This window comes from Panthera pardus, unplaced genomic scaffold, assembly GCF_024362965.1.
Source record: "Panthera pardus isolate Hobbes unplaced genomic scaffold, ASM2436296v1 HiC_scaffold_12, whole genome shotgun sequence".
NCBI classification, from domain to species: domain Eukaryota; kingdom Metazoa; phylum Chordata; class Mammalia; order Carnivora; family Felidae; genus Panthera; species Panthera pardus.
In genome coordinates, this window is record NW_026526677.1 from 12761685 (window position 1) to 12778068 (window position 16384).

The following is a 16384-nucleotide window of genomic DNA, read 5'->3' on the forward strand; positions in this document are numbered from 1 at the left end:
TTTTTTTTCCAATATTTATTTATTTTGGGGGGAGAGCACAAATGGGAGGGGGGCAGACAGAGGGGGACAGAGGATCTGAAGCTGGCCCTGGGCTGACAGTCTGGCAGCAGTGAGCCCAATGTGGGGCTGGAACTCCCAAACCATGAGATCGTGACCTGAGCCAAAGCCGGTCGCTCAACTGACTGAGCCACCCAGGCGGCCCTGGACCAGTGTTTCTAAGGGCACGGTCTTCAAACTAGGGTTGTGTACGCTTGAGGGTGAAGTAGAGACTATTCAGGGGGTTCGTGGGCAAAACAATTTTAATGGGAACTGATTTCCGGAACCTCAAGGTCCACATCTATTCTTTCATGAAATCAATGTCCTTGAAAATACATCTGGGAGGGAAGTGCTGTACTCCTTTCTGATCTCCCCCTTCACAATTGCCCTTCTCTCATTTTTGAAAAGAAATGAGTGCTTCTAACTCATCCTGAATCTTAGTCTAAGGCACTCTGCCAGCATACAAAACCTCCAGGATTGCACACAAAGAGGTAATTTCATAAATAGGTGTTGAAAAATTAAATGACTTTAATGACTGCCTATAAAATCCTTTCTAAGTCAGATGGAAATCTTTCAACAAAATAGAGGGAGGATCTTTTCAAAATGACAGACAATGTAGCATGAAAAATAATTTTTGATGACACATCACTATGTGATTCTTGGCATTAACTAAGTTCAATGAATTGGATGGATTACCATAACAAAACTCATATTTTCCTATCTACTCATTTCTGTTGACAAAGTGTCTCATAACTTCCTACATCACGTACAAAATATTTGCCAGTGATTACCGTTGTGAGTGGCCAAGATATTTAAATAGATCCTCGTGACTTGGACAGACCCTCCCAGAATTGTCGGTTACAATCAGGTATAGAGTATCCTTTTTTTCTGGAGAAATTCACATGGATTCTTTTTTGTGTCGCCTGGGGCTACACTGGCATAAAGATCCACCCAGGCAGCAAGTTCAGGGAAGATGCGCTCTCTCACCGTCAGATTGTACAGGGCCAGGTGTGATCTTGACTCTGCCAACGAGGAATAGAGGTTCAGAGAGGAGAATTGCCCAAAGTAACGGAGCTGGAACTAGAGAGCGGGTCTCCTTCCCGTCAGCCCAGGGCTGTGCTCTGAACCTGTTACAGCAGGTAAAAACAGAGGTGGGGCCGTTCCCTGTCTTCTTCAAGGAGACACCATGTTCCCTCCTTGTCGTGGGACCATTTGACATGAATGAAGGGGTTAGTGAGGTTTTCCTAGGACTAATTTTCAGAACGTATTCCAGATCCCCCAAAGAGGTGGGAGGCGAGGGGCGGAAAGAGAGGGAAGTATGGGGAAGAAGGAAAGGACTGCGAGCGTGTCCTGTTCTCCTACGGATAAGCATCTTGAAGGACAGTCAAGCAAGCACTAAAAGACCATTTCCAAGCTGATGGTCTCCCAGGTGACATTCAGTTCAATAGATTCTCAGAGGACACAGTGGTTACTACCCAGAGGTTATGCCCCGAAGGATGTTTCGATGCAAGACAGAATGAATACCCATACGTGCTACAACACGGATAAACCTTGAAAACATTAAGTGAAAGAAGCCAGACATGAAAGGCCACGTAGAGGAGGAATGCATTTATACGAAATGCCCAGAATAGGCAGATTTTTAGGGCCTGGGGGAAGGGTAGAACGGGGAGTGACTACTAGTGGCCATGGGGTTTTCTTTTTTGGGTGACGAAAGCGTTCTGCAATTAAATAGCGGGGATGGTTACGCAACCCTGTGCATATGCTCCTAACTGACCACTGATTTATACACTTTAAAATGGTGAGTTTTATAGTATGTAAATTTTATCTCGATTTTTTTTTTAATTTTTTTTTTTTTAACATTTATTTATTTTGAGACAGAGAGAGACAGAGCATGAACGGGGGAGGGTCAGAGAGAGAGGGAGACACAGAACCGGAAGCAGGCTCCAGGCTCTGAGCCATCAGTCCAGAGCCCGACGCGGGGCTCGAACCCACGGAACGCGAGATCATGACCTGAGCTGAAGTCGGCCGCTTAACCGACTGAGCCACCCAGGTGCCCCTCGATTTTTTTTAAACACAAAATGAAACCGTTGTCAAATATAGCCATAAGCATATTTGTAGATACGGGCACTAGAAATTGCAGAAGAGGCCTCACAATTTGTTGATCACCTCCTGTGTCCCAGACATTCAGATATTATACATTCATTTTTTCACTGAGGCCACAGGACAACCCTGAAAATACGCATGTTTTCTTTGTTTCACAACGAGAAAACTAAAGCTCATCGATAGAGCTTGTCCAAGGATACACAACTAGTTAGTGCCATCATCAGAATTAGGACTCGGGTCTGTCGGGCTTCACAGTACTTGTCCTTTCCACGAGGGCACGAGGCTTCCCATTAGTTTCTTGTGCAAGAAGCCTTACACCTGCTTGGTGTTGTCCCTCATTGTCTTATGCACAGTGGTGGACATGCTCAGGTAATACTGTTCGAGTGATTATCAACTGTCACCTCCACAGATGACACCTGGAGAACTAGCCCTTGCAAATGGCAACCGCACCCAGTTACCGAGTTCATCTTGTTGGGATTCTCCAGTTATGCAGATCTCCAGGAGCTTCTGTTTGTAGCCTTCCTGCTCATTTATGCCATAACAGTGCTGGGCAACCTGGGAATGATGGCACTCATCTTCTCAGACTCCCGTCTCCATAGCCCCATGTATTTCTTCCTCAGTGTCCTGTCGTTTCTAGATATTTGTTACTCATCCGTGGTCACACCCAAGCTCTTGGTCAACTTCCTGGCCTCCGATAAGACCATCTCTTTCGAGGGCTGTGTGGTCCAACTGACCTTCTTTGTGGTGCACGTGACAGCTGAGAGCTTCCTGCTGGCCTCCATGGCCTATGACCGCTTTGTGGCCATCTGCCAACCCCTCCATTATGGTTCTGTCATGACTAAGGAGACCTGCGTCCAGCTGGTAGCTGCTTCCTATGCATTTGGTGGTGCCAACTCTGCTATCCAGACTGGGAATGTCTTTGCTCTGCCTTTCTGTGGGCCCAACCAGGTAACACACTACTTCTGTGACATCCCACCCCTTCTCCGCCTGGCTTGTGGCAACACGGCCACGGCAGGGCTGGTCCTCTATATCTTCTCTGCTCTGGTTACCCTTCTGCCTGCTGCAGTCATCCTCACCTCCTACAGCTTGGTCCTGGTGGCCATTGGGAGGATGCGCTCAGCAGCTGGACGGGAGAAGGCCCTCTCCACCTGTGCCTCCCACTTCTTGGCCATTGCCATTTTCTATGGCACTGTGGTTTTCACCTACGTCCAGCCTCACGTATCCTCTAAAGATACCAATGGCCAAATCGTGTCCGTGTTCTACACCATCATAATTCCCATGCTCAACCCCTTCATCTATAGCCTCCGCAACAAGGAGGTAAAGGACGCACTGGAGAGGAAACTCCAGGTCAGTATCTTTCCCTGCCGAGTCCTGCAAGGTTATTTGCCGGAATGAGGACGGAGCCAGATTCTCGCACAGAGAGTCGTGACGCCGAGGCTTTTCTTTCCAGGAAACAACTTTATTCGTGCTCGCACGGGCTCAGAGGGTTTGTACCCAAAAAACTGAATGTCGCGTGCTGTAGCCTTTGAAGCATTTTCTACTTTGTCTCCCATATATGGGTAACGTATAGACATACAGCCTGATCGGGTAGTCTCATGTTACAAGGTCGTGAGAGGTGTCACGTAAGGACATACAGAGTTGGGAGGAAGGTCACATACGCACATCGCTAGGTTGCCTTATCTTGAGGTCCTTTCCTCCCCACATTCCTCAGGGAGGGAACTCTACCACAAGGAAGGTGGAGCATGCTCCGAATCACATTATGAATTGACCTAATGGAGAGCAGCCCTGGAAGAAGGAGGTGGAAGAAGGAGGGAAGAAACAGCAAATATCATTCTTTCTACAGAGAATCGCAGTTTTTGTTAGTGTTGATTTATTTTTGACAGAGAGAAAGAGTGTGCATGAGCAGGGGAGGGTGAGAGAGAGAGACAGAGAAAATCCCAAGTAGGATCCATGCTGTCAGCACAGAGCCCAACGCAGGGCTTGAACTCACGAACCACGAGATCATGACCTGAGCCAAAACCAAGAGTCGGACACTTAACCGACTGAGCCACCCAGGCACCCCTCCAAAACGTTTTTAATGACCCTGTTTGCTTCTGATACTTTATGCTAAAAATGAAATAATTAAATCCTTTCCGGGAAACTGAGTGTGAAAATCTCTCACTTCTGTCTTCTTTCATTAAGCCAATATTTACGAAATTCCTCCTATGCTCCACAGTCCATTAACGTATAACTAAGTTTTCAGTACATGCCTACAACGGAGGTCAAGGCTGGAACATCATGGCGAAGGGACCTGGTGAAAATGAGTCTAATTCATTCATCTGGAAAAATATTTATGAGGCAATTAGGTGTAACACACTGTGTAGCCCCTACCTGGATTAATAGAACAGTGAAAAATAAATCCCATCATGTCGGTGGGTTAATACCACAAAGGCTTTCCCGGGTGCTAAAGATGAGACAGATCAGGTGACTCTCCAGGGCCACTTTTATCCAGCCATCATATCTGGGCCCCTGTCATCTTACCACACTAACATCTCAACCTGTGCCCTCCAAGATTTTAACGGTAGAGGAAATAATCAAGAAAGTCTTGTGGAGTGTTTTTAATTACCTGGCCTGAAGCTGGCTCATGTCACTTCAGCCCACATGCCATTAGCCTGAAACCAGTCTTTGAGTTTAAGATAATTGCAAAGGAGACCAGGAAATGTAGTCTATTTACCCAGAGAGAGGAAAACTAAACGAGATTTAGTAAATACATAGTTTTGTCTCTGTCACTGGCCAATTGGGCAGTTGGGTAGAACCATCTTCTATAAGGGATTCTAAAACATACTAGAATAAATCAGAAATAAGGTGCTGGTTAACTCATGTTTCTACGTAATTGAGGTGGACTGTTTCTTCAGATGAAAATTTTAGACTATCCCTTGCCTGATCTGAACTATCCCTGTTGAGTATTCTTTGAATCACACACCTGGGTTGCATGATGCTCCCACAAGCAGTAAAAGTGACTCTGAGATCAGCTAGTTGACCGTTGCCCGAAGCTGGAGGTCACAATTACCTTGACTTCTAAAACTAAATTATACACAACATAGTGGTATTTACTAAGAGTGATCTTATTTAAGTTTAAAGGATGTAACGTATCACCCAAGAGTAGGTACACATATAAACATAAGAACTCCTGAAGAGAGAATAAGAAGCCAGAAAAAAAGGAAAGCATTTTGAAACCATTAAAGTCAGGGACAAAATACAAAAGTTAAACGCGCCTGATGAGGGAGCCAAAGGTAAGTTGAGGGCAAAGGGCCCCCAACCCCCAGGTGGGGTATGTGTGACAATCCTCAGGCACTGCTGGCTGCCCAAGAACAAAGGAAGGAGAAAAACAAAAGGTAACTGATAAAAATCACAGTCATGCAGGACACAGTCTCCATCAGTTTGTAACTGTTTTAATAATTTACAAGAAAAAAGGCAATCTCCAGAAACCTACAGACTCAGTTTCCTAGAGCCCTAACATCACCCTCCTCTCCATAGTGATGTGGGGAACAGAGGCAAGAAAGAAATGTCAATAAAATTAATTTCTTTAATAACCTGCAGCCCATTGACCAATACTTGTGGCAAATACAGAGTATAACATTCCTCCCGGAACTTCCTATTCTCTTCATGTTAATATTTTGCTAGAGGGAAAAACAACCTTAGCTTGACAATAGCTAAGCCTTCAGTGTCTTAAAAGTCCTCTTTAGCATATGAAAGTCCTCCTGAAGGCCTCCCTTTTGCCTTTACCTCCCCCAACTCCACAGTATATACTCAGTCACTCCTCCAAACCCCAGTGCAGCTCTTTCTGCCCAGGGCTCCTGTCCCCCATGCTTTAATAAAATCACCTTTTTGCACCAAAGACGTCTCTAGAATTCCTTCTTGGCCATCGGCTCCGAACCCCCACTACCACTCCAAAACCGCATCACACCTCTGATATGGCTCTGCTGTACAATTTTTATTCACTATATAAGCAAGTATAGAGAGGGGCGCCTGGGTGGCTCAGTCAGTTGAGTAACCGACTTCAGCTCAGGTCATGATCTCACGGCTTGTGAGTTCGAGCCCCGCGTCGGGCTTTGTGCTGACAGCTCAGAGCCTGGAGCCTGCTTCGGATTCTGTGTCTCCCTCTCTCTCTGCCCCTCCCCCACTAATGCCCTGTCTCTCTCTGTCTCAGAAATAAATAAACATTAAAAAGATTTTTTTTAAATAAACAAGTATATAGACTTTGAACAAATATTTATAGACTTTCAATCTGAGAAGTGGCTAATTATTTTCCTATTCCTCCCATTCACTGTTGTATCCTCAATGCCTGGCACCTTGTAGGCACTCAATAGAGATCTGTTCAATAAATGAACGAATGGACATCTACACGAAAGTTCTCCTTGGAGCAGTGGCACTGTCATCACCCTAGAGTTTTTGAGAAACGCAGAATCTGGGCCCTGCCTCGGACCTACTGAGTCAGAATCTGCAGGTGCACAAGACCCCCACGTGCTTGGTGTGCACATTAAGGTTTGGGAAGCACTGATTCCCATACTTCGATCTAGCACTAAATTCTAAAGTGAACACAGTATGCAATTCTCCCAGAGCCCCACAGTTTAGTCTGGGAGAAGGTCCTTGGCAGAGGAAAGAGCGTGACAAAACCCAAAAAAGTGAGAAAACTACATCCCTGATCCTTTTTCAGCATTGTATGTGACCTACATTAAAATGAGCAGTAAGAAAAAAAATGATAAAATAAAATAAAATAAAATAAAATAAGCAGTAAGAGGAGAATCAACACCAACAGGGGTATCATGTTGCCTGAGGGGGGTGGTACAATAAGAGGGCAACGCCACCTGAGTTTGTCTTAACGGTGTGGAGAGTTATTATGGGCTAACACAGTATATGACTATGGCTTCCCTTCCATAATGCCTTGTTGTAGCTGGCAGGTGGCGACCCAACCCAGGATTACATTTCTGTGGACTCCTTGCATCTGGATGCGGTCCTGTGACTCGGTCGGTCTCACCAAAGAAATGTGATCAGAAGAGAGATTTCATTTCAAGGCATAGACTTTTAAGAAGTGGGTGGGTGTTAGGACCTCTTGGCTCTCTATTTTCTCTGCTGCCAACTGGAAGGGAGGGGGACCCCATGACCCTAGGGCATAGTGGAGCCACAGGGAAGGAGCCTGGTCTCCTAAATTAGTGGAGAAAAGCTGCCCCCTAACTGGTTTAACACAGGAATAAGATATATGCTCTATTTGGTTAAGCCACTGAAATTTACCTACAGCTATTGGAGTCACCTCCAACAGAACAATGAGTGTTAGGTGTTTTTGTTTTGTTTCTTTTTTTAAACAAACTGATACAGCCCTCTCCCTGCCCCAGGCTGCTTCTCTGAACCCATCATCTCTGTATTGATTGCTGCATCATTTGGAGATGCATCCCCCAGTGCCCTAGACCTAAAAGCAGTACTGGTCATAATGCCATCTAAATGGAAGCTAAGTAAATGCCATTTTACCATAGCAGGTCCTTCCCCCAAAGGGCAGCATCTTGGGTGGTGTATGTCATTCTCTTCTTTTTACTGCTGAAGAAAAGAGAAGAAGAAAAGCAACACATCCAAGTTATCACAGCTAATAAGACATGCTGGATTTGGGTGGCCCATAAACATTTGAAAGCTTCACCGGCAATTAAGAAGATGAAAATTAAAATCCCAAGATACACTTTTATAGCCTCCAAAACAGTAAAAATTAAAAATCAGACAATCTAAGTGTCAGTCATGGTTGTGTGTAAATTGTACCAACCACTTTGACAACAATTAGACATCAAATTTAAAAGTTGAACCCAGGGGCACCTGGGTGGCTCAGTCAGCCAAGCAAGCAACTTCAGCTCAGGTCATGATCTCATGGTATGTAAGTTCGAGCCCCACATGGGGCTCTCTGCTGTCAGCACAGAGCCCACTTCAAATCCTCTGAAATAAAATAAATAAAATTAATATAAAAAATAAATACACATTAAAAAAATACAACTAAATAAAAGTTGAACCCGTGGTTTTATGAGTAGGCATGTAATCTAGAGAAATGCCTTCACTCTTGCATTATGAAATATGCTTATAGCAACATTGTCATACCAAAAAAGCAGAAGTAACACAAATGTCTGTGACAGGAGAAAGGGCTGAATAAAATAGGGCACAGTCGTTCAACAGAAATCAGTGAAGTACAGGTCCGTGCACCAACATGAATGTGTCTCTAAAACATAAGCTTGAGGGGCGCCTGGTTGGCTCAGTCGGTTGGGCATCCGACTTTGGCTCAGGTCATGATCTCACGGTCCGTGAGTTCGAGCCCCGCGTCGGGCTCTATGCTGACAGCTCAGAGCCTGGAGCCCATTTCAGATTCTGTGTCTCCCTCTCTCCCTGCCCCTCCCCTGTTCATGCTCTGTCTCTCTCTGTCTCAAAAATAAATAAACGTCAAAAAAAATTTAAAAAAAAAAAAACATAAGCTTGAGTGAAATCAAGACAGAAAAGTAACAGAAGGATGCACACAGTATTATTCCATTTGTATAAAATTTTAAAACAGGCAAAACTAAACAATTATAATGTTTAGAAATGCATTCACAGATGGAAAAACTATTTAAAATAAAGCAAAGAGTGATTGACAGAAGATTTGAGACAGTGCTTCTCGTAGGGAGGTAAACAGGGGTGATATTAGGGGGAGACTCATGGGAGCCTTCCTGGATCACGCTACTCAGCGTGCGATCTGTGCACCACCGATACCGGCCTTGTCTGGGAGCTGGTTACGAATGCAAAATCTCAGGCTCTTCCCCACACGTACAGAATCTGAATCTGCATTTCAACATGATCCCCAGATGATTCGTAAGCACCTCAAAGATACTTGTAACAGTCTATTTCTAAGGTAGATGGTACACACACGAGTGTTTTTTTTAGCGATATTCTTCACACGGTATAGGTTTTACAACGCATTTGCATGCGTGATGTATTTTACAATTTAGTAACATTTAAAAAATACATAGTTTGAATTCAATTTTAAATCTTTTAAAATATATATAAGTACGAAGACGAATACATAAAATGACAAAGAGCTGAAACCAAAACCTGATATGTACACTCAGGATCCACCCCTATTTCCACTTTTCCATGCCTTTGGCTCAAGGTAGTAAATGAACTGACTCCAGTGAATTTTTCCATTTCTTTTTCTTTTTTTTTTAATGTTTATTTATTTTTGAGAGAGACAGAGACAGAATGCGAGTGGGTTGGGACAGAGAGAGAGGGAGACACAGAATCCGAAGCAGGTTCCAGGCTCTGAGCTGTCAGCACAGAGCCCGACGCGGGGCTCGAACTCACAAGCTGTGAGATCATGACCTGAGCTGAAGTCACGCTCAACCGACTGAGCCACCCAGGCGCCCCAGCTATTTCTAATTCATATTGCAATTGGATGGGCCAAATCCATGATACAGATAGATAAACTATTGGAAGATTCATTCAGTCGCTTGACCTTTTTTTATTTAAATATGCTGGGTTGGGGAGTGAAAGTTATTTCCCCATTCAGCCAATCTTTGCCTTTCCTGGAAAGGCTTTCATGGAATGTGTTTTGGAAAGTGGAATGCCTGAAATTTGAACTTTATACTTAACATGTTTTATTTGTTTGGAAGGAAAGGAAGAGGGGAAGGGATACAACTCAGAGAGCTACAAAGAATTATAAAGTCTCAAGTATGATATAACTGCTTAATTTGATTTTATGTCTGAATGTTATGCACTGTATATATGAATATTTAAAGTATCGAAAATAGATTATATTTAAATGCTGACAATCAAATTCAATTTTCTGGTGTAACTTAGCAACTCAAAAGTCCTTGTTCAATCCAGTTGACTTAAAACGATATTTGGTAAGGAGAAAATTTAACTTTGATGTTGGATACAAAGATATGCTAGTAGTAATTATGCAAATGATAGAGCAAGACCTTGTGTAACTGTCAAATGTCTTTTCAATGCTCTTGAATAATTTGTAAAGAGAGGATTTAAACACTGCTGGTCTCTCCCTTGATAAAGAAGCCTGGAACACACTAAATCATTGCAAACAGCTGGCTGGGACTGTGAAGTTCCCTCTGTGAGGCTGGCTGATGCCGATTCTCAGCCCGGTTATAATAGGTGCTTATGTAAGGCCCCGAACTCACCTGTACAAGTCACCTGTGACTTTTTTATTTCCCCCCCTTGGCAAGTTGTCTTTGGAGCTACTCATCTGTCCGATGGTGAACACATCCTGTCTGTCAAATCTGGGCAATGCTGATCAGTTTACGAGCCCCCCTCTCCGCAACGTTCACCCGTGTACACACTCCTTCCCTTTCTCAGGGGTTGGAGAGTGCCAGTGAGGACAGTTGGATAGACTGGGATGTCTCCTGGTCCTCTGTCACGTCAGTCCGAGCTGGCATTTCCTAAGACATCCTATTCCCGTTTGGTGTCCAACTGCCAGACCATGATGATCGTGGTCATGACTCCATGTCTGAAAAAGAAGGCCTCTCTGAACTCCGTTACTCCTTCCCTCTCAGGGGGCACCACCCACTCTGCCATGACTCTCTGCCTCTCAAGGAAAGTTGCCTCGGACTCTCTCAGCCTGGTCCAGCCACAGGCCGTTTCTTCTCAACGGCTCCTATACCTCGAGAGATACAGCTCTAGAGACTGGGCCACAGGATTCCTTCCTAGGCGCTCACCAGCCTGTAAACTCCCATCTGCTCTTTCTTCTCCATACAAGCTCAGGGAACTTTTATCTACTCTTTGAGAAAAAGAAAAGCTCTGGAAAAACTGGCTCTGACTGATCATATATTCTTATATGCCTGTGGTTATGGCATCAGTTTATGCCCTGGGTTATTGATGGTTCTGGCTTTTGAAGTTCAAAAGCTTCTTATCACAAAAGTTTAATCTCTGCCTTGGGTTTCTAAAACATATTTTAAACCTCAAAGGCCAGGGATTGACTTCTTTTGGTATCTTCACTATGCCGTAACAACCCTTCCCTGAGGCATGGCTGCCAAGAAGTCTATTTGGAACAGGGGGAAGGACCACTGAGAAAAAAGAAAAAGTAAATTATCAGAAAAACAAAACAGTATATCAAAATAATATTCTAATATCTAATAAACATAATTGTAAATGTCTCCACATTTTGCTGTTACCATGTCACCCTGTTAGCCACGAACTTGGGCAATGGAGGTCCAGCATTTTGTACACGTGTTTTAAATTGTGCTGTTTTCCTTAGTAAATTGAATACAGTTGACAGGCTTGCTTAAATTCAACAAGCGTCAAATTGACTGTTTTTGACCTACCAGATGGTATCTTCCTTTGTCTCAAATGCAAAATCACTAACTTCAGCACTTGATTTTTCCATTCTCCACTCTCCTTTGATAAACAAGGGCAAATATGCAACGAGACGTGCAAGTGATTACACAAACATTTGCCATATTTAGATGGCAACGCGGCTGAACTGAAACTGTTGGCTGGCAGACAGCAGTACCGTGAGGTAACTGAAGGGGGGTTAGTTGCTGAAATAGACAAAGTAGAATTTGGTGGAGGAAGGGAGTCCAGGGGTGCGGGTCCTATAATACATATGAACGGGCCAGTTGGACACATTCATGATTGCCCTCCCCACTTTCATATCTTTAAGTAGGAGCAATTCTAACAAGGTTATTTGTAACAGCTTTACTGAGATATAATTCACACACCCTGCAATTCACCAAAGTAGGAAAAAAAAAACCCAAAGCCCACCACGCTTTCATTCCGGTGTGTTTCTCCTTCACCCTTACACCACTACCGAACTCACAATACTTCTGACACAAGATGTTTGGGGATCTTCCCACCAAGCAATTCTCAGTAACATCAGCTGGGGATCCTACCGTGGAGTTCATTTCTGACACTAACCAGGCCCCACAGGTAAAAACTCGGTGCCACAGGATTACCCCTGCCTCCCTTAAGCTTCAACAGGGGACTTTTTGCTGTTACTTTCTGCAGGGGACAAAAGATGCTACGCCTAGGAGAAACTTCCCTGAAGGTGCTGGTTTTACCTGACTTGGATTCTTCCTAGGCTTTGGACACAAGCCGCGTTTGCCCCTAGTTCAGGATTGCCTCACCTGCCAGGCCTCTGCTGCGTGCCGGGGTGGCCGGTAGGGCTCAGGAGAGGACAGGCACCAGGGAGTCGCCAAAAAAGAAAAAAAAGAGAGAATTTTACCGTGTATAGTTTTGTGTGTGCTTGGATACACCGTAGGATGACGTGGGATACATTGTACAAATAGTCTACATACGTGTCTGAGATTATGCACGATTGGTGCTTTGGCTTTGTAAAGAATTTCCAGATCACCTGACAACAGTTGCAGGGGCAGGGGGATTGGTTCTCTCATCATCCCTGATGTTTGGGAATATTCTGTTTGCTTCTTAGATAGTTAAGAATGTATTCAGCTACTCTGTACTAACTTGAAACGTGTTTAAGGAAAATGATTTCGCCCTCTTGCCGTCCCCCCCACCCCAACTCAGTAATGTCAAGAAACTAAAACCCGATGCCACAGCTCCCGTAGGCTTTTTAGAGGTCTTGGATTTTTATGTACAGTCTTAGTCATTTTTAATAAATGTGGTTCATTAAGGGAAAAAAAAAATTACCCCTGCCTCTAGTGTGAACAGGTGTATGAAGGAAGTGGTGAATAGGTTTGTTGATATAGAACAAGGTGTTCTCATATGAGCATTACAATGTCAAGATCACATATTAACCCGTGCCAGTGACGCCCTCAACACAGCTGGGTTTTCACCAGCAGTTAAAAAAAAAAAAAAAAAGGAAGACTGTCTTCGCAGGTAGCAGCCTTACATTTCAGTGATGCCTTGAGAGTTAAGGAAATGAAAAATCCTTTCTACCAAATTATAGGCTTGATGTCAAATTGAAGGCCTAGAAAATATTACATGTAGAATCCTGATATTGAGTCGGCCACAGATACATACACCATCTCTTCACCGTCAGCTGTTAGGTCAGTTACTCTTAATATAAAGTAGGTTGATATAAACACCAACACTGGGATGGAGCCTTCCAGCACTGCGGAGCGGTAATCCCCCGGAGCACCGTGCTGGCTTATGCTTTACTTAAAGCGGATGATGGCGAAACACTTAGCACTGACTACGTAGTAAGCTAAATGGCAAATACGAGGAAGGAAAACTGGAAAACTCTTCTCAGGATGCGCTGCAGTTCAGTTTTCAATGACATCTGGATCTGTACTTTGAGGAAATAACAGCAGCCAGTGGGCAGGCTGCCTTTCGGGGGTCCAGACTGGAATACCTTTGAAATGGATGAGTATACCAACTCCCGTCATTTGCAGAAGGGTCGCAAACAAGGAGACAAAGAATTGAAAACCTGTAGATCAAAATCGAAAACTTGCTTTGAAATTCACAGTCACCTCGTACATGCCTAACTCCACGCTAGGTTTGCATCAGCCTTTTATCTGTGTGATGCATTGAGATGGCAGCAGATATTCAAGAAGTGGGAGCTGGAATTCTTTATTGCTCTCAGTAACATTTTGGAATACCAGTAGTGGTTTTATTTGTTAAAACAAAGACAGGGTGGATGTACAGAATGAAATAAACTTGCTGTCTATTCAAAAAAAAGAAAAGAAAACAGAAAGATTACCCCTGCCTCAGTTCAACACCAATCACAAGTAGTAGGTCCCAGGTTACCCACAACTTCTGTCCTACTTGGCCACAAATGAGAGGTTCCCATGACCTGCCCACCCACTCTTGGATTCTATCATTTGCTAGAACAACCCATAGAACTCAGGGAGACACTTAAGCTTACCGGTTTATAATAAAATAAAGGATATGATAGGGGTGCCTGGATGGCTCTGTCGGTTAAGCGTCCAACTCTTGATATTGGCTCAGGTGGTAATCTTATGGTTGTGGGTTCGGAACATGCTTGGGATTCTCTCTCCCTCTCCCTCTGCCCCTACCACACTCGCACATACTCACACGCACCCACCACACTCTCTCTCTCTCAAAATAAATAAATAAACTTTAAAAAAATGAAATAAAGTAAAGGATATGATAAAGGATACAGATGAAAAGCCAAATTAAGAGCTATGTTGGGCGAGGTCCAGCAGTCCCCCAAGTTTGGGAGCTTCTGTCCCTGTAGAGTTGGGGTATGCCACCCTCCCCGCGTGTAGAGGCATGCACCAACCTAGAAGCTCTGGGAACTCCATACTATTAGGATATTTATGGACGCTTCATCATGATTTCATTTCTAGCCCTTCTTCCCATTCTGGAGAATGGGCAGTGGGGCTAAAAATTCCAAGCTTCTAATCATGGCTTGGTCTTTCAAGCCATGACCAGCCCCCCTGCCCCCCATCCAGGGACCCACCAAGTTTCACCTCATTAGAACAAAAGACATTGTTATCACCCAGGAAATTTTGTCAAGAATCAGGGTCAAAGAGAAAATCTTTTTTTTTTAAATTATTTATTTGAGAGCGAGACAACATGAGTGGGGAAGGGACAGACAGGGAGAATTCCAAGCAGGCTCCACAGTGTCAACACAGAGCCCAACTCGGGGCTTGAACTCACACTGTGAGATCATGACCTGAGCCAAAAGCAAGAGCCAGACGCCCAACTGTCTGAGTCACCCAGGCATCCCTCAAAGACCAAATCTTGGAACAAAAGATGTTCCTAGTGCTCTGATAACTTAGAAAATTATAAGGGTATTAGGTTCCTGTGCCAGGGACCAGGGGCAGAGACATATATATATATATATATATATATATATATATATATATAATTTCACATCACCCATTTAAAGCATACAGTTCAATGATTTTTAGTCTATTCATGGACTTGTGCAACCATCACAATTAATTTGGGAACATCTTTATCACACCCAGAAGAAACCTTGGCCACCGTCCTGCAATTCCTCTATTGTCTTTAGTCCTTGGAGATCACTAGTCTACTTTCTGTCTCAAGAGACTTGTCTGGACATTTCATATAAATGGAATCCAAAACTATGGTCTTATATGACTGGCTTCTTTCACTTAGCATAATGTTTTCAAGGTTTGTCAGTATTTCATTTTTTTATATGGCTGAATAATATCCCATTGTATGGATACACCATATTTTGTTTATCCATTTACTACTTGATAGATATTTGGATTGTTTCCACCTTTTAACTATTGCGAATAACGCTGCTAAGGACATGCATGAGAATGCAGCCATCTGCAAGCCAGAAATAGACCCCTCACCAGAAACACGGACACTCTGATCTCAGACTTCCAGCCTCCAAACGTGAGAAATTTCCATTGTTTAAACCACCCAGGCTATGATATTTTGTTATAGCAGCCTGAGCTAAGAAATTTATTTTTTCTTTTGTTGTTGATGCTTTTGGTGTCATATCTAAAACTCCATTTCCAAATCCAAGGTCATGAACATTTACCTCTATGTTTTCTTCAAAAGACTTTATGGTTTTATTTATTTATTTTTTTAATATTTATTTTTGAGAGAGAGATAGAGAACGGGATTCAGGGAGAGGCAGAGAGGGAGACACAGAATCTGAAGCAGGCTCAGGCTCTGAGCTGTCAGCACAGAGCCCGAAGCAGGGCTTGAACCAACAAACCGTAAGATCATGACCTGAGCCAAAGTCACTCGCTTAACTGACTGAGCCATCCAGGCGCCCTAAGGATTTTATGGTTTTAGCTCTTATCCATTTTGAGTTCATTCTTGTATATGGTGTGAGGAAAGTGTCCAACTTCATTCATTTGTGTGTGGATATCCAATTGTCTCAGCATCATTTGTTGTAGAAACTGTTCTCTATTAAATAATCTTAGCATCCTTTTAAAAAATCAATTGACCATAAATATATGGGTTTATTTTGAGACTCTCAGTTCCACTCCACTGATCTATATGCCTATTCTTATGCCGGTTCCCACGCTGTTTTGATTAGTGTAGCTTTGTAGTAAGTTTTGAAATTAAGAATCATGAGTCCTCTGGGGTGCCTGGGTGGCTCAGTTGGTTGAGTGTCCAACTCTTGATTTTAGCTTGGGTCGTGATCTCAGTTTCTTGAGTTCAAGCCCCAAATGGGCTCTGCACGGACAGTGCAGAGCCTGCTTGAGATTCTCCCTCTTTCTCTACCTCTCTCTCTCTTACAAAATAAATAAATAAACTTAAAAAAAAAAAAAAGAATCATGAGTCCTCCAACTTTATTATTCTTTTTCAAGACTGTTTTAGCAATACTTTTTTTTTTAAGTTT

The 16384-nt window shown here is 43.4% G+C and overlaps 1 protein-coding gene and 1 long non-coding RNA gene across 2 annotated transcripts; one reads left to right on the forward strand and one right to left on the reverse strand.

Annotated features, from left to right (window-relative positions):
- Window positions 1-2548: 2548 nt before the first annotated feature.
- On the forward strand, window positions 2549-3534 carry LOC109247005 (olfactory receptor 1052-like). Its single transcript, XM_019415355.2, is given in 2 exon segments — window positions 2549-2585; window positions 2588-3534. Coding segments are annotated over 2 exon segments (984 nt in total).
- A 6218-nt stretch (window positions 3535-9752) lies between these two features.
- LOC128776086 (uncharacterized) lies at window positions 9753-12917 on the reverse strand. Its single transcript, XR_008421021.1, has 2 exons — window positions 12255-12917; window positions 9753-10639 (listed from the first exon to the last, which is right to left on the reverse strand). It is a non-coding gene; the product is annotated as an uncharacterized LOC128776086 (long non-coding RNA).
- Window positions 12918-16384: the final 3467 nt, after the last annotated feature.